Raw genomic sequence first — 18,399 nt, forward strand, 5'->3', positions numbered from 1 at the left:
AAAGGTTGCTTAGTCTCACCGATGTAGTGTTCGTTCGTTCGTTACAGTGTTCGTTCATTACAGTTTTCCTGACATCTAATAGAATACACTACATTGCTCTGTTTGTAACTAGGGATCCTGTCCTTAGGGTGAACTAATTTCTGTCTCAAGGTGTTAACCAGTTTAAAGTAAACTGGGATTTTGTGCTGTCTGAAGATCCTCTGTAGTTTTTCCCCTACTCCTGCTAAATAAGGGAGAGACACTCTTCTTCTTGTCTCTGTCTATCTGGTCTCTTTGTTCTCTGGGACTTCTGCACTTTGTCCAGGGACCATTGTGGGTATGTATGTGGGTACCCACGATGGTCCCTGGACAAAGTGTAGAAGTCCCACAGAACAAAGAGATCAGATAGACAGGAGACAGAGACAAGAAGAAGAGTGTCTCTCCCTTATTTAGCAGGAGTAGGGGAAAAACTACAGAGGATCTTCGGACAGCACAAAATCCCAGTATACTTTAAACAGGTTAACACCTTGAGACAGAAATTAGTTCACCCTAAGGACAGGATCCCTAGTTACAAACAGAGCAATGTAGTGTATTCTATCAGATGTCAGGAAAACTGTAATGAACACTACATAGGTGAGACTAAGCAACCTTTACACAAAAGGCTATACCAGCACTGCAGAGAGGGTGCCAGTGGACCTCAGTCTGCAGTTCATCTCCACCTTAAAGACACTAACCACACGTTTGAGGACAAGGAAGTTAAAATATTAGCCAGAGAGAAGTAATGGTTTGAGAGAGGGGTCAAGGAGGCATTCTTTGTGAAACGTTTGAAAACCAGCCTTAACCGGGGAGGGGGTCTGAGACGCTTTATCCCCTGTTTACAATGGGGTACTCAGGTCAAAGGAGTTTCAGTCTGTTGTTCATGGTAATGAGTCATTCACGTCATCAGCAGAGTCGTCAAGGGAGCCATCAGGAGAGGGTCCGTCCCATCATTAGGAGGGACAGCTGTCCTGTCATTAGGTGTGCTAACTAGAGCACAATAGGTGCTAATTAGAGCTATGTTTAGTCACTAGCCTATAGCAGTCTGCCTCTCGGTAGGAGGGGTCTGGTTAGGTTTAAAACTCCAGCTTTTATGACTTCTTGATTATTCTTCTCTACAAGAGTCAAGACAGAAGTCAGACCACCAGAGCAAGAATTTTAGCTGAGGAAGCTTCTGCGGTTTGAAGCGAAACGTCCTCGCGTCAAGCAACCCAGTCCAGTCAAAGATTCAAGCTTCTCTACTATGGAAACCACCTGGACAACCGAGAGCCTACACAGAAACCAAAACCCATTATGGAAAATCCGTTATATACAGTGTTTATTACATGGAAAACCGGGCAAAAGCATTGGGACATTTGCTTTTCTCTGGTGACTGTAAATATCCGGTTTATACGATGATGGTTTAGGCGAGTTTTACTGTATACATTAAATTTTATAAATATATTAAAACAGAAAACTAACTTTTGTTGGATCGTTGCTGCTAAGCTCTTTTAGGGGAGGGTGGAATGAATTTTAAGTTCTAATTGATTTTTGAAATTACTTCAATGAATCGGAAATGATACAAGCTGACAAATGGACTCATAAGAAGCTTCATGGAAACTCAACCACACCTGCTCCTAATGTCCACTACGCACATGATCAGAAAAATAACCCACTGCAAAAATCCCAGACATGTCAGGCAGGTGGCAGACTGGTATATGGTTAGCCCAACAACACCCATCTCTCTCTCCTACCCTGTGATTGGTTTGCAGCCGAGACACTAACGCGCGAGCGCTGCTCTCCTATTGGTCGTTTAGGAGGGGGAATTCCTACTCCTAAATGACGGCCAGTATCCGGCTCAATTCAGGCCTGTTGTCGGGCTAGTATATGGTTTACTCAAAGCAAAACAAACATGCTTTTTCTATTGATATGGTAAATCTAATTTTAATGAGTTTATTTTGTGTGTGTGTGTGTGTGTGTGTGTCTCAGGTCTGGATTTATTAAAGTCTGTGCTTACAAACCACCTCAGATTTCAGAGGCCATACATCACATCTCAATTACAAAATAGTGATTGGCTATACATCAGATTATTGATTACCAGTATATACAGCTGAGCTAACTATTAATGCTACGTTTTCACGTTGTATGTGCACGGCCGACAGTTATATTTGTGAATTATTTCAGGTAACATAAAAATTCAATGAGTAAGTTCTAAACATCAGTTTTTGTACACAGGAGCAGAACATCAATACCGCTATCAAATCACATTCTTTGCAAAACAATGCACAAGTTGTGAATTAAAACCATTCTTCAAAAATCTAAATCAGTCTGATGCTAAAAAATCAGTCTGATCCAGAACGAGACATCTCAGGTCAGATTTTATGGAAATTTATTGTCTTGATAGAGAAATGTGTAGGCTTTTTTTCTAAATAATTTCAGAGAACTGCGAGACAAACTTATAATGACTTTAGAAACAGGACAGCAGATATGTCGACTCTTTGTCATGTTTCATATTTCTTTGTGGAAAGGACGCGTCAAACAGCGAGTATCAGTTTATGTCTTTAGCTGAGGAGCTGCCGCCTGCTGCTGTTGGTTACCAGTTAGCATAGCAGCTAAATAATGCAGCCAAACATACAGTTGTATATTAATGAGGATGAAGTAATTTTTCTGGGGAGTGTGTCAGCTTATTGACAATTAATGCATTTTGTGGCCCCGCCCAGTTATTCTTCAACCATGTGGGCTGGAAGCTCTCAGGTTGTTGGACTAGATTGTATTTTGTTTGCTGCAGCTGATCATTTCTAAAGGAATGAAAGGACTAAATGAGGAATTCTAAAACTCCAGAAAGTGCTCCGAAGAATCCTGATGTGAACCTCCAGTCCCAACGCTGACATGCCCCCCCTCCTCTCCACACACCTACGCCTCATATCCAGCAGAGCGCTGGCGCTGGTGGTTCCAGATATCATCTCTGTGTTCGGGCCGGCAGAATAGCCGGGACGACTGGGCCAGCCGCTCGCGGTGTTCCCGCTCACGGTCTCTCTCTCCTTCCGGCTTGGAGAATGCTGCCTGACTGAAAAACTGGGAGGAGGACTGGGTTCTGTTATCATGGAAACCACAGGAGAACAGCTGACCTCCTGCTGACCTATAAGAAAAATGACATGCAGAAATGTGAGACATCCAATGTAAACAAAGATGGGGAAGTCCCGATCTGATCACAGCGATCGTGTCAGGCTGATCAAGGCATTTTTTGATCGATCAGTACTGGTTATATTAAACATGAGTTTACAAAGGATATTTATGCTCTTGTTCACTTCAAATATACACCAGTTCTGTTTCTCACAGGAGGCGTAAGTGATACACATTCATTCAGAAATACACACTGAGAGCAATTCATGGATTAAGGATCTTGCTCAAAACAGCACCAGAGTAATTTTTCTTTCTGATTGGGAAAATGAGCTTATGATCCCAGGAGCCCGCTATTTTAACTACAAAGCCACCACTTGACAAAGATGGTTCAAAAAGGTTGGGTCTAAACTGGGACAAAAACTAGAGCCAGACCAACATGGATTTTCTGGTGTCCAATATGACATTAGAGTTAAAAAAAAAAAAAAAAAAGAATAATTAAGATACTGATACATCTGCCTAAAAACTGGCAATGCTTCCAAACATTTCCTTATCAAACCCTTATGACAACAAAATGTAAGTGACGTTTGATGTTTTACAGTTCAAACAAGAATTTTATTTTAAATAACTATAAATCAAACTGACAAACATCATGCTGACTTCACTGGGATTCAGTTGCTTTGTCACATCAGTCAGCATTTGCCACAGTCTTCATGTCTATTTTGGCCCCACCCAGCTGGTGGCATAGCGCCCCCTTGTCGCCTGTCGCTGTAAAATGTCCACTCTGACTGAAACTGAGTGACAGCTGCCTGGTTCTCGGAGCTGATGTGATCCAAGGGGTAATGGAAGTCACAGCCATGTGTGATAGCGTTGTAAACAGTACCATCTGCTGGACAAACTATGCAATGACACCTTTTTCAATAGCCAAAGTATTTTTCTGAATTGCTCGGTCAAATAAAATTTTTCATAAATCAGCAGAATAACAGTATGAACAAAGTGAAACTGGTAGGTGAAAGGCTCATATCAGACAATATTATCAGCCAACAGATATATTGGTCAGAATCTAACTGCAACCATTAATTTTTTAAACAGATTTGCAAAAAGCAGAGCAACGATATTTGACCAGATGTGCTTCAATCTGACCAGACGGATCATTGTAGGCCTTGGTAACCAAGTTTTTTTGTTATGCAATTCTGTCCCATACCTATTTGAGAGCGGGCAATATTTTCATGCAGGCATGTCGCGGAAGGTTCCTGGTTCAAACCTCCACATTACATTTTTCCATGTAATGTGGAGTTGTGTCAGGAACTGCATCGGGCATAAAAACTTGTGCCAATTCAACATGCAGATCCACCTCAGATATACTGTGGTGACCTCAAGTGAAAAATTTAACTTAACCCTTATTTATCCAGGTTAGTCCCATTGAGATTGAGACGTCTTTTATAAGGGAGACCTGGACATTTATAAAGTATCCAATCCACCTAACCTGCATGTCTTTAAATGTGGGAGGAAATCCACACAAACACGCGAAGAACATGCAAACTCCAAACAGAAAGGCCACAGGTGGGAAACAAACCCATGACCATCTTTGCTGTGATGCAACAGTGCTAACCACTAAGCTGTCATGCTGCCAAAAATAAGGGAGCCCCTATAACCTTCAAAATTAGGGCATGGTCACTCATCATCGAAGCTGACCTAGACCTTTAAGGGATGGATCCCTGCTATAAATTTGTCTCAAATCTGAAACGTTATCGGGAGTAAGAGGTTTTGTATGGATAGACAGCACTTCTACGTCCCTCTGTCAATGCAACAGGGGACAACAATACTTCTGCTTCCTCAGTCTTGTACATTAATATGGAGCACCTGGATGGGAAATCCCTCCTTGTTCTTAAAACTTTGTTTTGTTTTTAATAATAGAGTGGGGGGGATTAAAAATTCTACACAATTTTACAAAAAAAGAAAAAATAAATAAAAAAAAAATTTAAAGTTAACTTAAAAATATTTCAGTTTATCATATGAACAGCATTGTTGATACTCACCTGCTCTTAGTCATTCTATGAGGTCCATTTTCAGATGGTTGCTGAGGAGACAAAGGTCAAAGGTCAACTTAGTCAGATAATGGTGCCTGAGTTCACAGTGGGGTTTTTTTTTCGTGGTGATTTTGGATTGTACCTGGTGCTGGCTGCACTGCGGCGGGCTGCTGCCGTTCACTTGGTAATACTCCACCAGCCTCTCTGCCAGAGCGATGCGTCTCAGCAGGTTCTCAATAAAGTGCTGGATTCTAACCTTGCCACATGACTCCTGCCGAGCCGCTGCTTCCAGAAACTTCTGGATAGTTATCACCTCCCTGAAACACACAACAGGTTCAGACAGGTAGAGTGTCGAGGGCGAGCTCCGCCTCCTGGCCAGTGCGAGATAAGATCTAGTTTCCTGTATCAGTGCACAAATTAAGTGTGTACAACCACACAACAGCCTTGCTGCAGTCTGCGATGCCGCTACAGTCACCTCCCCAAGTACAAAGTGGGACTGCACCCAAACAAAAAGTGGTAGAAAATAAAAGCCTCTCAACTACTTAAGAGCAATTCAATGAACCCTAAGCTGCTTACTACTAAGGTGCTTCTATTTTTGACATTATTTTATGGTGAACATCGAGTGGGTAGCCGAGTGAAATAAGGAGTTTTTTCACAGCTGTAAATTGCGTTTGTTGGGAAAAATTTCGTATTTCCAGCAAACTTTTGTTTCTTAAAACTCAAGACCGGTAAAACTCTCAAAATCAAAATTTTTATAAATTAATACTGTGAGGTCAAAGCTCTGCATGCCCATAAAAAAATCATGCATTTCGAACATTTATAAATATCTTTTTTTACTTAATTTTTTTTGGTTTCACAAGTAGGAAATGTACCAGAAGCCCTGAAATGCTCACATCAGCCACGAGATGGGAGCAAAAGCTGTTAAAATGTGCAGCAAGATTAACGTCTGGCAAAAAATAAGACAGGCTGAAAAATCAGCTGACAGTTGTGCCCCTCGCCCTTAACTTCCTTGTTTGCTAATATGTTGCAGTTTAAATACAGTTTGGTTCAAGGTATCAACTTTGTATCTTGCGCACGTATTGGTGAAAACATACACCTTTCTTGTGCATCTCAGTTTTTATGGAAGATCTCATCATACATGAACAATATGGATTAGAAATACAGGTACGATTTTTTTTTAATTTCGAATGCCTTAAAAACCTGAAACTTTCTTTTAGAAAAACAAACACTGAAATAGTACTAAAATATCAGAAATAAATCCCCAAAGTTAAAAGACCTGAAGTACTGTTGCTCCAAAGCACAAATTAAGTAGAAAAAAATAAATTTAGTTTTCAACAAGTTACAAATGAACAAATATGCAATACTGGATCTTCTCCAACAGCAATTAAAGACACTTAACGGAAGAACAACTCCTAAAAAAGTTGTACATCAAACAGGAAGCGTTCAAAAGTAATGACTTGTTGACCTCTTTTCCTGTCCTGCTCCTTTTTAAAGGAACACCAGCACCACGCCCAATTTCTAAAAACACACCACCTCAAAAACTAACAGCTATTTGGCTGAACTTTCACCTTTCTCTTCTTTCCAGCTCATTCTCTGAAGCATTGAGCTGTTCTCTCAGCGCGGCAATCACCATGACAGCCACATCCACCTGACGGCTCAGCGAGCGCTCTCTCTCGGCCACTTCCTGTCTCTCCTGGGCCAGGTGCTGTGAGTTGGCACGCTCACACAGCAGCTCCGTGTCCGTCTGGGCTAGTTCTGTGCTCACTTTGGCCAGGCGCCACTGCATGGTGCTGTCCGCTGACCGCAGGATGTTAGCCAGCCGACGCCGCATGGCGGCTGACGCTGCTGCTGTCTCCAGTCCAGAGTAAGAGCTATGCTCTGAGGGTTACAGAAGATAAAATTAGAACAGCTCAGAAGAAACTAAAGTGTTTTGGTGTGATTCACCTGGACGGAATGATCACGCTGGGACTCCTGAACCCACAATTCTGGCACTCAAAAACAAACTGTCCTAAAGAGTATTTTGTTAAACATTTAAGTGGAACCTGAACGCACCGACCAGGTCCAGGTCCTGATCTGGATCTGGTGGAGGGCCGAGGGGAGTTGGAGGAGGAAACCGGAGGTGACGATGGTTCGGATGATGTCGGCTTGTTTCCATGTTTTTAGGTGACACTTTGAGATCCTCTGCATTTCTACCTCGGTCTCCCTCCTCGTCATCCTCCTCCTCTTCTCCCACATCCTCGTCCTCTGTGCCCCTGTGTTCTTCATTATCGATGTCTTCCTCCTCCGCCTCCTCATCCCGGGTCCCCACCCCGACACTCTGGGTGCGCCTCCTTGCGGAGCCATAAGACTGGAGGTATCCACTGTCTCGACTGTCGCTGAGGGAGCGGATATGAGGTGGCCTGAATGAACTCTGCTGCCCCCTGCGGGTTGGGAGACTCATGTCATGCCAGGGTATCGCCGCTGTTGCCGGGTCAGGGTGTTTTCCGGTAATACTGAAACCGCCAGTAATCACATCTGGTGAGGGATATGAGTGGCGGTGGTCCAGGTGAGCATGGAGCAACCCCAGACTGTGGAAGTGTTCTTGCTCCCCACAGCGGGGGCAGCGGAATGGGAGGTCACAAGAGGCGATGGAGTCCATGACGGCGCCGCAGGCTTTGCCATTCCTCTCTAGCAAGAAAGAAGTGGAACCTCGAGAACACAACTTCTGCTGCATCACTCTGGACCTGGGAGAGACCAGACACATGTGCTGTCAGACCACACCACAGGAAAGGAAATGAGTGCATCCCCATGGGTTTAAGACAGGATATCCTAATTCCAAGACCCTTGGCTAACCCATTCCAAACACATTTTAACACAAGAAGGAGCACACCCAAGCATGTGCATGACACCAATTCAGATGAACTCTTTGTGATTCCATAACACATGGTCTGTGTGATCTATACGATTTGATTGAGACAATGTGAAATTCAACCACTTTATCTCTGATGGACATCATGCCCTTCCACCATGTTTAATCCATGCTGGATTTAAACTGAGTTAAACTGAGTTAAACTGCTAGGGCCTTGACTTTGACCCTTTAAGGTCACCCAAAGTCAAAAGTCGTGAGCAGCAGAAAGCTGACATGTGACTTTACATTCAAAGTTAACAGGCTTTGAACAGACATTCTAATCATTCCCTTAGAAATGCACTGGGCCACAGATTTGACCTCGGACAATGATGATGTTTCACCAATTGTTCTCAAAATCAGATCACTTTGTACTTGACTGACCCATAATCATGCCATGTTTTGTCAAACTCAAACCTGAATTATTTAGTTCAAACACATGGAAGTTAAAAAGAAAATCACCCTGTATGTGTTTTCACTGGCCAAAGACGTTCAATTAAAAAACAGAAAAAAATATTCTTATTAATACAGCAAAACTTGCATATAATGGATTCAGGTGGACCAGAGAATTTTGTCCGTTATAATCTAAATCTGTTATACGTATAAAAAGGACAAAATTCATTTTATATATGTAACTGATTAGTTACAGTCAGGAGGTGCCAAACGATCTACAGGGAATCCCCAGCACCAATTAGGCTTACCTATTTCCTTACTTAAAAGCCTGACCTTGAATAAGTGCCGGACATTATGTACATAAAAAAAAAAAAATTACATTTGGATGAGTCACTCTTTTTCTACACTGCAGAGTGGTACCTTAAAATCCTAAAGCCTGATTTATGCTACTGTAACTCCGTAAGTCTAACTCCATGGCCATGCAATGACATCGACGTGGGTGTGACCTATTTAAAGTTCTCCACTGCGTCTTTATGCAATTTGCATCAGGAACAGTGGCTTTTTCTGGATGAATTTGTCCCTCAACAAGCTCCACTTCTTCATAAAATCATCAGCCTACAAACAAATGTACAGTACATAAATGGTAAATGGACTGCATTTATATAGCACTTTTCCATCTGCATCACAAACTCAAAGCTCTTCACAATAATGCCTCACATTCACCCCGATGTCAGGGTGCTGCCATGCAAGGCGCTCACTACACACCGGGAACAACGAGGGGATTAAGGACCTTGCTCAAGGGCCCTTAGTGATTTTCCGGTCAGGCTGGGATTTGAACCAAGGATCCTCTGGTCTAAAGCCCAACACTTTAATCACTAGACCATCACCTCCCCTACATACAATTTCTCTCCATGGATTACAGGTCATTTGAGTGTCTTTTCCTGACTCCTTGTTGTGAAGTTGGTCATATTTGCGGACATTTCTGCCAAATGTATCTGGGCCACTGCAAAGCCGTTTTAAATATGATGGGAGAGGAAGGAGTGAAAACATAAAAGTGACAAATCATAGCCTTTTGAGGTGTCTGTCATTTAGCAGGTGCGTGCCAGGCCCCGGAGAGCCACGCTGAGTGCTGTGATCTAAAGCAGATTGGTTTTGGTTTTGTATGGAAAGCCATACAAAAGCATTGGGACTTTGGCTTTTGTCCGGTGAGTGTGAATATCTGGTATATATGATGACGGTTTAGGCGAGTTTTACTGTAATAATAAATAATAAGAACTTTGAGAAATCAAGCTGCATAATGTCAAGATGACCACAATTTAAGAAATTGAGGACCCCGCCCCTCCCAAAAATCATTAAAATAAATAACAGAAAATATTTAGATGAAAAATATTTTAAGAAATTCAAATAAACATCCACCTTATTGTTGATAAGCATCATCTATCATCACCTATAACCTCAATGTTTAGTTTTTTTTAAATATGAAATTTCTTGATCTGAATTTTTTTAATTAAATATTTAAAATCCCCCCCTCCCAAAAAAAATTCAGTTTAAGGAATGATGCACTTTGAATATGTGAAACACTACTTGATTGAAGTCTAAATTTGTTGATTTAAAAAAAACAATCAGATCCTTTTCACATGATTGTTCATTCATCTAACAATAATATCTGGGGAATTCAAAGCCACCTCGTGCTCTAGGAAACGGAATCTTTTTTCCCCATTTTTTGCCATTTGTTATAAATAAATGAATTTCAGACAATAAAACAATGACTTGATTATCAAGAGTTGATTAACATTTTTGTACCTGATTCATGAACTAATCATTTCTGTGACATTTTTTCTGTTAGTTTATTTAACAGACCCAAAACCTTAAAACTGGACAATATATATGGAAGTTTAACAACAACATTTTTATCAATCTTGTGGTTTATGGTTTTATTTGCTTGTATGGTCAAAGCAGATGTGTCACTCAACTGTTTGGTCTGCCTGAAGTTTCTTCTCATAATTAAAAACATTGAGGGCGTTTTCCCATACGGTCGTCAATATCCTCGGTCATGGAGCGAGTACTCATACAGAGCGCCTTGAAGTGATTTAGGATTTATCTCTGTATCCAGTGTCTTCACATTGCCATAAATGCACCTGCGTTTTCCCACAATGCACTGCAATTTTTGACGTAAAAATCACATAGTAGTTTCTACTACGGCGGGCACCTTCTGTGCCCATTTTTCTGAGCGATTCACCCAAAATAACTGGGCTGTCCAGCAAACAGAAACATCCTTGCAAATCTTGGACAAAATTGCACAGTATTGTTGCAGTATTTTGAAATGCGAAGTTGCTGGATGAACAAACTTAACTAAATTCTTGAATGGGTTTCCCTTCTGCCCAGAACTGTGACTGCACTTTTTGGAAGAAAGAACGAGGAACTAAAGGAACTGACGGCCCAAAAGCAGGCCATCTGCAACAAATGATGCACAGAATGAGCTCAAAGTGAACGTCATTTCTTCATGAAGTCACAATAAACAAGGTAAAACAAATAAAACCAGACTGAACCAACAGTCACAGTAAGGAGTCAAAAGCACCGTTCTGGAACAGCATCTACTGTCACTAAAGAGGGAAAAGACAAAATTAAAAGAGGCCAGAGAATGGACAATAATTAAACAGTTATAAGCAATAAATGTCCATTCAATTTAATCTTTACAGATTAAATGATAAATGACAGAATCTGCTGGAACACTTACCTGTCGATGTCATTGCAGTCTGTTATATCTTCACGTCCTGAAATCAAAGCGAAATAAATGTCCTTTATCCTGCAGTGGCGAAATAACAAAATAAATTAAGATTTATATCAACATTAACAGTGTTAAAATCCAGCAGCGCACAATGAAGGACAAACAGGTAACCTGAATAAAAAACACCTGTTCAGATTTATCACCGAAAAATCTCATTTAAAAGACGGCTTTCTTCGTTTTTACAATTTTTACATCAGGCAAATAAAAGCGTAACAGGTCGATGTTTAGCATATTAGCCGGCTAAGGCTAGCTAACAGGTTAGCCTCCAGCTAGCACGGAGGAACAAAGCGCTGAGTCATTACCACGCGCGCGCACACGCACACACACAGCGTTCTGCTCTTACCGCGTGCGCCTTAACGGCCGACAGAAAAAAAACAAACAAAAATCACTGTTGGTCTGAATATGACATCACCGGGACAGACGACAGCATGTATGACGTCATTCATTCAGGAGCCAAGCTGGAAATAGTGCCTTTCAAAATAAAATGTTATTATTATTACTATTATTATTATTAATTCATTTGTTTCGTTGGTTTTCAGCCACTTATCCGGGTCCGTGTCGCAGTGGCAGTAGATCAAGCAGCGCTTCCACACTTCCCTATCCTTGGCCAAGTCTTCTCTTCCTGTAGGATCCAGATGCTTTTTCAAACCAGATGGGAAATATAACACCTCCATCTTGACCTGGGTCTTCCCCAGGTCTCCTCCCAGCTGGCCGTGCATGGAAGACTTCCCTAAGGAGACCACTAGGGGGCATCCTCACCAGATAGCGGCTCCGTCCGATATCAGCGAAGAATTTGAAAGCGATGGTAGTAAATGAGTGAGTGAGTGAGTGAGTGAGTGAGTCCATCCCTGCTAGTTGATGTAGACGGCAACACCAGCAACCCAGCATATTAAAAAGAGCGCATACTGAGGATTAAGTGATTATCTGGTGCCTGGTGGTGACCTTTGGTTTACAATTGAAAAAGCAGTTTAGCTTTGCCTGTGTAATATCACATAGACGTGTCTGCCACCTGCTGGATGTTGGCTGGATTATGAAAAACTGCATGTTGTTTGGCTCCTGCCAGATCAGATGTGGGTATGACTCTGGCTTCAGTGAGGAAAAGTCCAACCATGTGTCGCTTCTACCTGTGCTCCTAAAACAGGTGATTCACTCATTAACTCAATAACCCGTCTACCTGCCTGAAGAGTCAAACTAGGTTAAGATCAGCTGCTTTAGAGGGAGGATGGAGCAAATATCTGGGAGGACTTTTAGTCACTGATTCTCCTCCTCTAGACATGTGGATGGGGTCAAAAATCCATTCTTTTTCCAGTTAAAGGTCATGTGGGGGTTGGAGCCAATCCCAGCAGTCACTGAGTGAGAGGCGGGATTATCTTCAGAAATGCTGCCAGTCTATGGTGTCAGAAATTTTCATCAGTACTGCAAGTTAGTGATGTCAAACTTGAAACACTGTTCGGGGACATTTTGAAATCGGTATAGGAACATTGCCCTGGGGTCCTTATCAAAAGGAAAACACACTGACACCTGCTGGATGATTCAGGAATCTGCACCCATATCAAATGACGAATTTTATATTAAAAGGCTGCAGTCAGTGCACTGGTTGTACGCACATGTGAGAAATTTAAGTAAAAAACAAACAAACAGTTTAGAAAAGAGTAAATGTGGATGACTCATAGCTATGCACTCTCCAGCCACTTTATTAGGTACACCTGTTCAATTTAGGTACACCTGTTCAATTGCTTGTTAACACAAATAGCTAATCAGCCAATCACATGGCAGCAACTCAATGCATTTAGTCATCTAGACGTGGTGAAGACGATTTGCTGAAGTTCAAACTGAGCATCAGAATGAGAAAGAAAGAGGATTTCAGTGACTTTGAACGTGGTGTGGTTGTTGGTGCCAGACGGGCTGGCCTGAGTATTTCAGAAACTGCTGATCTGAGATTTTTACCCACAACCATCTCCAGGGTTTACAGAGAATGGACCAAAAAAAGAGAAGATATCCAGTAAGCAGCAGTTGTTGACGAAAATGTCTTGTTGATGTCAGAGGTCAGAGGAGGATAAGCAGACTGGTTGAATGGAGGACCACGTGACGTCATCATGTGAGTATGGACCAACATCTCTGAGGAACATTTCCAACAACTTGTTGAATCCATGTCATGAAGAATTAAGGGAGTTCTGGACACAAAAGAGGTCCAATGTTATATGGCTGGGGGGGGCCTGGCTGCCGGTTTGTTTGTCTGTTTGTTTTCCTCCCAGGTGGTGTGCATTTGGGACTGAGTGGCTGTGTTGCTGAGGCTGTCAGGACCTCACCCTGATCACCTGCGACTCGTCAGGACTCACAGCTGAGGTGCATCTGGATGGATTGGAGCATGTTGGCATTTAAGACTGGAGTGCACAGTGTGTATTTGCCAGAGACTCGACCTTGTGACCAGACGGGTGAGATCGTCGTCTCGGGAGCCATCTCATCAACAGCGGATGCTGAGAAACGTCCAGGTTTGATGCACAGTCTGTGAAAGAGGAGGGGGTGAGGTCTCACGCTCGTCAGCACACTTCCTGAGGTACGTTGGATTTTGTGACTAACATTTATACAGTCAGTAAATGTGGTGTCCCTCACACCTTATTGTATTGAGCTGTTTGTTGGTCATGTATCAGCTTCCACTGCGGTGGAGTTTTGTGAACGGGATGTTCCATGCCTGCAGGTTGGGAAGCTGATCAGTAATCAAGCCAGGAAGTGTTTGCTGTTTGTACACCTTTAAGTGTTCTGTGTGTAGAGTGTGGACTCACATAATGGTTCCTTCTTTCACAGACTCGGTTGTTGCGGCCACCTGGGGGGTGTCGGCGGGGTCCTTGGGTCCGAAACAGCTTCTGGCTCCGGACCGTTAGCGCTGCTGGGAGCGCACCACGCCAGGCCGCATCTTTTTGTATTATCACTGTTATGTATTAAATTCAGTTAGCCTTTGTACCGTGCTCTGCTTATTTCATACTGGGTCCTTCAAACGCTGGTCGGTTCTCCGAGCTGCGTCCGACACATAACATCCAACCCAGTACTAGCAAGATGTACCTAATAAAGTGGCCCGTGAGTGTATAAACAGGAACTGGAACCACGATTCCTGTCGGCTTCCCTTCATTTGTACTTGGTTCAAAACCCAGCCCGACCACAAAATCACTAAGGGCAAGGTCCTTAATCCCATGGCAGCACCCTGACATCAGTGTGTGAGTGTGAATGTGTGAATGCGAATGTGTGAATGCGAGGCATCATTGTAAAGCGCTTTGAGCTTCTGATGCGGAGGGAAAAGTGCTCTATCAACCCCAGACTGTTTGGTATGTGAAATGTTATTGGGATAGCTGCAAAGTTAATGTGGTTAAAATGTAGCTGACTTTGTTCTGTTACTTGTTTCGTGCAGCACGTCAGGCACAAATACAGAAATCGATCCAGTGCTCCGGGCTTTACTTTGTATCACATAAACTGGAGAAAGAAAAAGGTCTTTACAAGTTCACATTTTAACGAGAGCTCCTCCGCCAAAACTTGCTTCCAGTTCCACAAAACCTTACATTGGAAAAAAAATGTCAAGGTCCAACTCCTGTTAGAAATGACTTTTCATAAGATAAATTAGATGTGATCAAATGTCAGGAGGATGTATTGCGTTCATGCACTTGAAACAAAGTTTTTTGTGGTGTTGTCAGGTTTTTTCCCAACTTTTTTGGTTTATGAATTCTTCTTCAGATCATTTTTACAAAACGTTGGTAATCTTTGCTATGCACAATTTGTTGAGGAGGTGGTATTTTCACCTTTGTTTGTTTGACGATTTGTGAACAGCCTGTAACCCACAGTTTTTGATATATCATGAACCTTTTACTTATGACTCATATGGGCAAGAACTGATTCAATTTTCAAGGTCAAAGTCAGGAAAAATCTTGGAAAATTGGAAAAAGTCCTTTTAACATTGAACAAATTTTCAAAAATGCATAACTGTCAACAAGATCAAATTTCTTTCATATTTGACAGTGTTATGTAGGATGGTTTGATCTGGATCTGATCCAGATTACAGCTTTTGAGGCCATTTAAATTTAACATTGAAACCCCATTTAATGTATATTTTACATTATATCTTAATCAAACGTGCCCCAATCGCTCTCATATTTGAACATGAGGTGCAGACTGACACTATCACCTGACAAAGTTTGCTTTGCATTTTGTATCCCAGTCATCCAACTTCATGATGAAGTGGCACAGAGGAGGATTTTCTGAAAAAGAGACCTGAAAGTCCATCTACAGATTGCCAGAAGGTCCATCTGAGATGTAAGCCTAGGTTTGATCTGTTTTTCTGAAAGAAAGTCCTTCTCCGCTCCACTATGAAGCTACGAGTGGTGACACAAAACCCAAAACTCGCACTGTGCACAATTTCTACAATCACACCACAGAAGCCTGTAACTTCTTCTGGGTTGTCTGGGTGTCTTGGTGGCTTTCCTCACTCTTCTCCAGTTTTTGAGAACCGTCTTCTCCACACAGATTTACTATGGAGTGTCATACTGTTTGTATTTCTTCATAACTGAAGTAAATAAAGTCCAAGACATATTCAGTGGCAGCTTCACCGTCAGAGAGCCTCGACCACAAAGACCACAGAAAACTCCAAGCTGTCAGTGATGTTAAAGGGGGCAACACACTGTATGAAGAACTTTTCATCAGGATCATTTGGGTCGTTTTCATTATGACTTTAAAAGAGGAAACAGTTCTTTGACAATAAATGGCTTCACCCAACCACAAACCATGAGTGAAAAAAGTTACTGTGTCATCATTCATATTCTCTGAAAAATGGTCAAAAAACTCACAAGTCTGTGGAGACGTGGTCCTTGTGGTACGAGGAGTCTCTTAAACCTCTGTGATCATCAGAATGCACTTCAAAATGTCTTCATCTCTTTGTCTGTCATTGTGGAAGGGTCTCCTTTGATGTCTTCTTCTTGTGTGGGCTGCTGAAGAGGAGGTACTGCTGGCCCACCACCAGATGGCGCCCTGCTTGGAGTGCGGGCTTCAAGCACGAGAGGGCGCTGGAGCCACTGGGAGTGACAGCTGTCATCTCTTCATCAGCACCAGCTGTCACTCAGCCAACTCATCACCATCACCATAAAGGCTGGACTGCGACTCCAGAAATCAACTACCAATCAGGTAATTTTCTCTGCTGACTCAAAACATTGAGTAATAATCTGAACTTCTTTGCAGCCGTTTTCCTGTGGTGTCCTTATCTGTGGGATTGGTGTTTGGTGTGATCAGCGACGGCGTCGCTTCACACCCCAACCAGATAAGCGGTTAGACAGGAGCTGCACAAGTGTGTGATTGGAGGTGGAGGTTCTCCCTCCTTTACTGAATACAGACTGTGGGATTACTGAGTGTGCGACCTCACACTCATTTGGATTGTCTCTGTTCTCTGCCAGCAGTACCGGGTCTGACTGCTGAAGACAGCGGCCACCTGGGGCGCAGGGCTTGGCGGCTCCGGTGTTCTTCAGCTCCATTGGCAGTGGAAGCTGTGTGGGATCCGGCTCTTCTCTCGCCAGGCGTCTTCTATCGTCGAGCCTGCCCACACGTCACCTGGTGTATGATTGACAGTCACTATATTGTTATTGTCTGTACGTTGTTGTGCGATTCACAACATTAAATTGTTACTTTTTGGCTTATCCATTGTCCGTTCATTTACGCCCCGTTGTGGGTCCGTGTCACGACACTTTCACAACACTTCTCTAGCAGTCTTGCCTTATGACATCATTAAAGTTTTACCTTTAATCTCTTCCTTTTTCCAGTGTAGGATAGAAGTCTTGATTAATCTCTAATTTAAAGAAAAAATTGTCTTAAATTAGCACTGAAGTCCATGTGGAAAAAAACACCTTTAGTATTTGATTGACAGACGTTTCGTATGAAATATAACATGATGGAACATAAAAACAGAGGAAGAAATGACAGGAAACAACTTGATCAAATCATGATCTAGATTCTTATTTTTCAACATGTACAAAAGAATGATGTGCCTGTTTATAAAAGCCCATATTACACTTTTAATCTGATATTTTTCTGCATAATCAATGAGAAATTTTTATTATTGAATTTTTTTAAAAATCCTTCACATTTATGGGGGATAAAACGTCAGCTTTATCTTTAACATCTTCTTGTCACGTTGTATCTGAAAAGATTTTTTTTAAAAATCACATTATTTTCATGTTGGAGTCCCAAATATTTGTTTGTACTTTCAGGGCGAAGGCCACTTTAACTTCCATGAGCCCACAGATCAGCTCTTTGTGACATCATAAAGTGGGAATGTTAAAGAGAAAAATAAAAGGAAAAAGTCAGATTCACATGAAGACAACCCCCAAAATTCATTCGACTCATCTCTCCACAAGATATCATTCATTAGTTCATGTCCACACACACACAGACAGACAGATCCCGCCTCTGTCAGTTCAAGGAGGTGATGATGTAAACCACGAGTCTCATAAAGTTAGAACAATAAACAGACTGCAACAAAATCCTGTAAAATGTGGCATGTGCAGGATTAGTTGTCTTTTATGACCTCGTCCAATCAGCAGAAGAGGGCAGAGGTCATGCGCTTCACTCCATCTGCAGGGACTCTTGTCTCATCATGCACGCCTCGGGCAAAGTTTGGTTCATTTTGGTGGTGATCTGGTTCAACTTCAGTAGACAACAAAAAGTAACTTCTCTTTTTATTTCACCTTATGACATCACAGAAGAGGCCAAACAGTCAGAGTAGCGACCGAGCTGCTCTGTCAGTTAGTGGAGAATGTTGGCTGCAGAGTTTGCTCTCTTCTGTTTCACGGTGGGCTTCCAAATTACTTTATCCTTCATTCTTCATAGAGGTGATAAAAATACTATATTTTGTATTTATACTGGTGTATAATGTAATAACTGGCAAGGTGACAGGGAGATGCTGCAGGGGGTCATAAGGTCAGTTTATGGCCTTTGACCTCCCTGGATGGCACCACTAGCCCTCGGTGCTTCTGTAGAGTGAGAAAGATTATTCATGACTACTCGGCTCCTGAGCAGCACCTGAAACTGATGCCCTCTGGAAGGAGATGCAGGAGCATAAAAAAAACATGATAGATGAAAAGTACCATCATGACACAGCACACTGTCATCTCCTGCACTCAGATTTTTGTGCAATATTTCATGCTTTTGTGCAATATTCA

The 18,399-nt window shown here is 42.2% G+C and overlaps 1 protein-coding gene across 1 annotated transcript; it reads right to left on the reverse strand.

The window, feature by feature from the left end:
- Positions 1 to 1,969: 1,969 nt before the first annotated feature.
- On the reverse strand, positions 1,970 to 11,529 carry znf365 (zinc finger protein 365). The gene is made up of 6 exons (XM_034185274.1): positions 11,159 to 11,529; positions 7,197 to 7,867; positions 6,713 to 7,022; positions 5,287 to 5,461; positions 5,154 to 5,194; positions 1,970 to 3,133 (listed from the first exon to the last, which is right to left on the reverse strand). Exons 2-6 carry the CDS (start codon positions 7,855 to 7,857, stop codon positions 2,908 to 2,910), a joined length of 1,413 nt encoding a protein of 470 aa, XP_034041165.1. The 5' UTR covers positions 7,858 to 7,867; positions 11,159 to 11,529; the 3' UTR covers positions 1,970 to 2,907.
- Between the last annotated feature and the right edge of the window lie 6,870 nt (positions 11,530 to 18,399).

The sequence above is a fragment of the Thalassophryne amazonica genome, chromosome 13 (assembly GCF_902500255.1).
Source record: "Thalassophryne amazonica chromosome 13, fThaAma1.1, whole genome shotgun sequence".
Classification (NCBI taxonomy): domain Eukaryota; kingdom Metazoa; phylum Chordata; class Actinopteri; order Batrachoidiformes; family Batrachoididae; genus Thalassophryne; species Thalassophryne amazonica.

Coding starts and splice junctions, on each gene's coding strand:
- znf365 (XM_034185274.1), bottom strand. CDS start 7,857: ATGCAGCAGAAGTTGTGTTCTCGAGGTTCCACTTCTTTCTTGCTAGAG. Junction 7,023..7,196: donor TCAGGACCTGGACCTGGTCG/GTGCGTTCAGGT, acceptor TGTAACCCTCAG/AGCATAGCTCTTACTCTGGA. Junction 3,134..5,153: donor CATAGAATGACTAAGAGCAG/GTGAGTATCAAC, acceptor TTTTTCTTATAG/GTCAGCAGGAGGTCAGCTGT.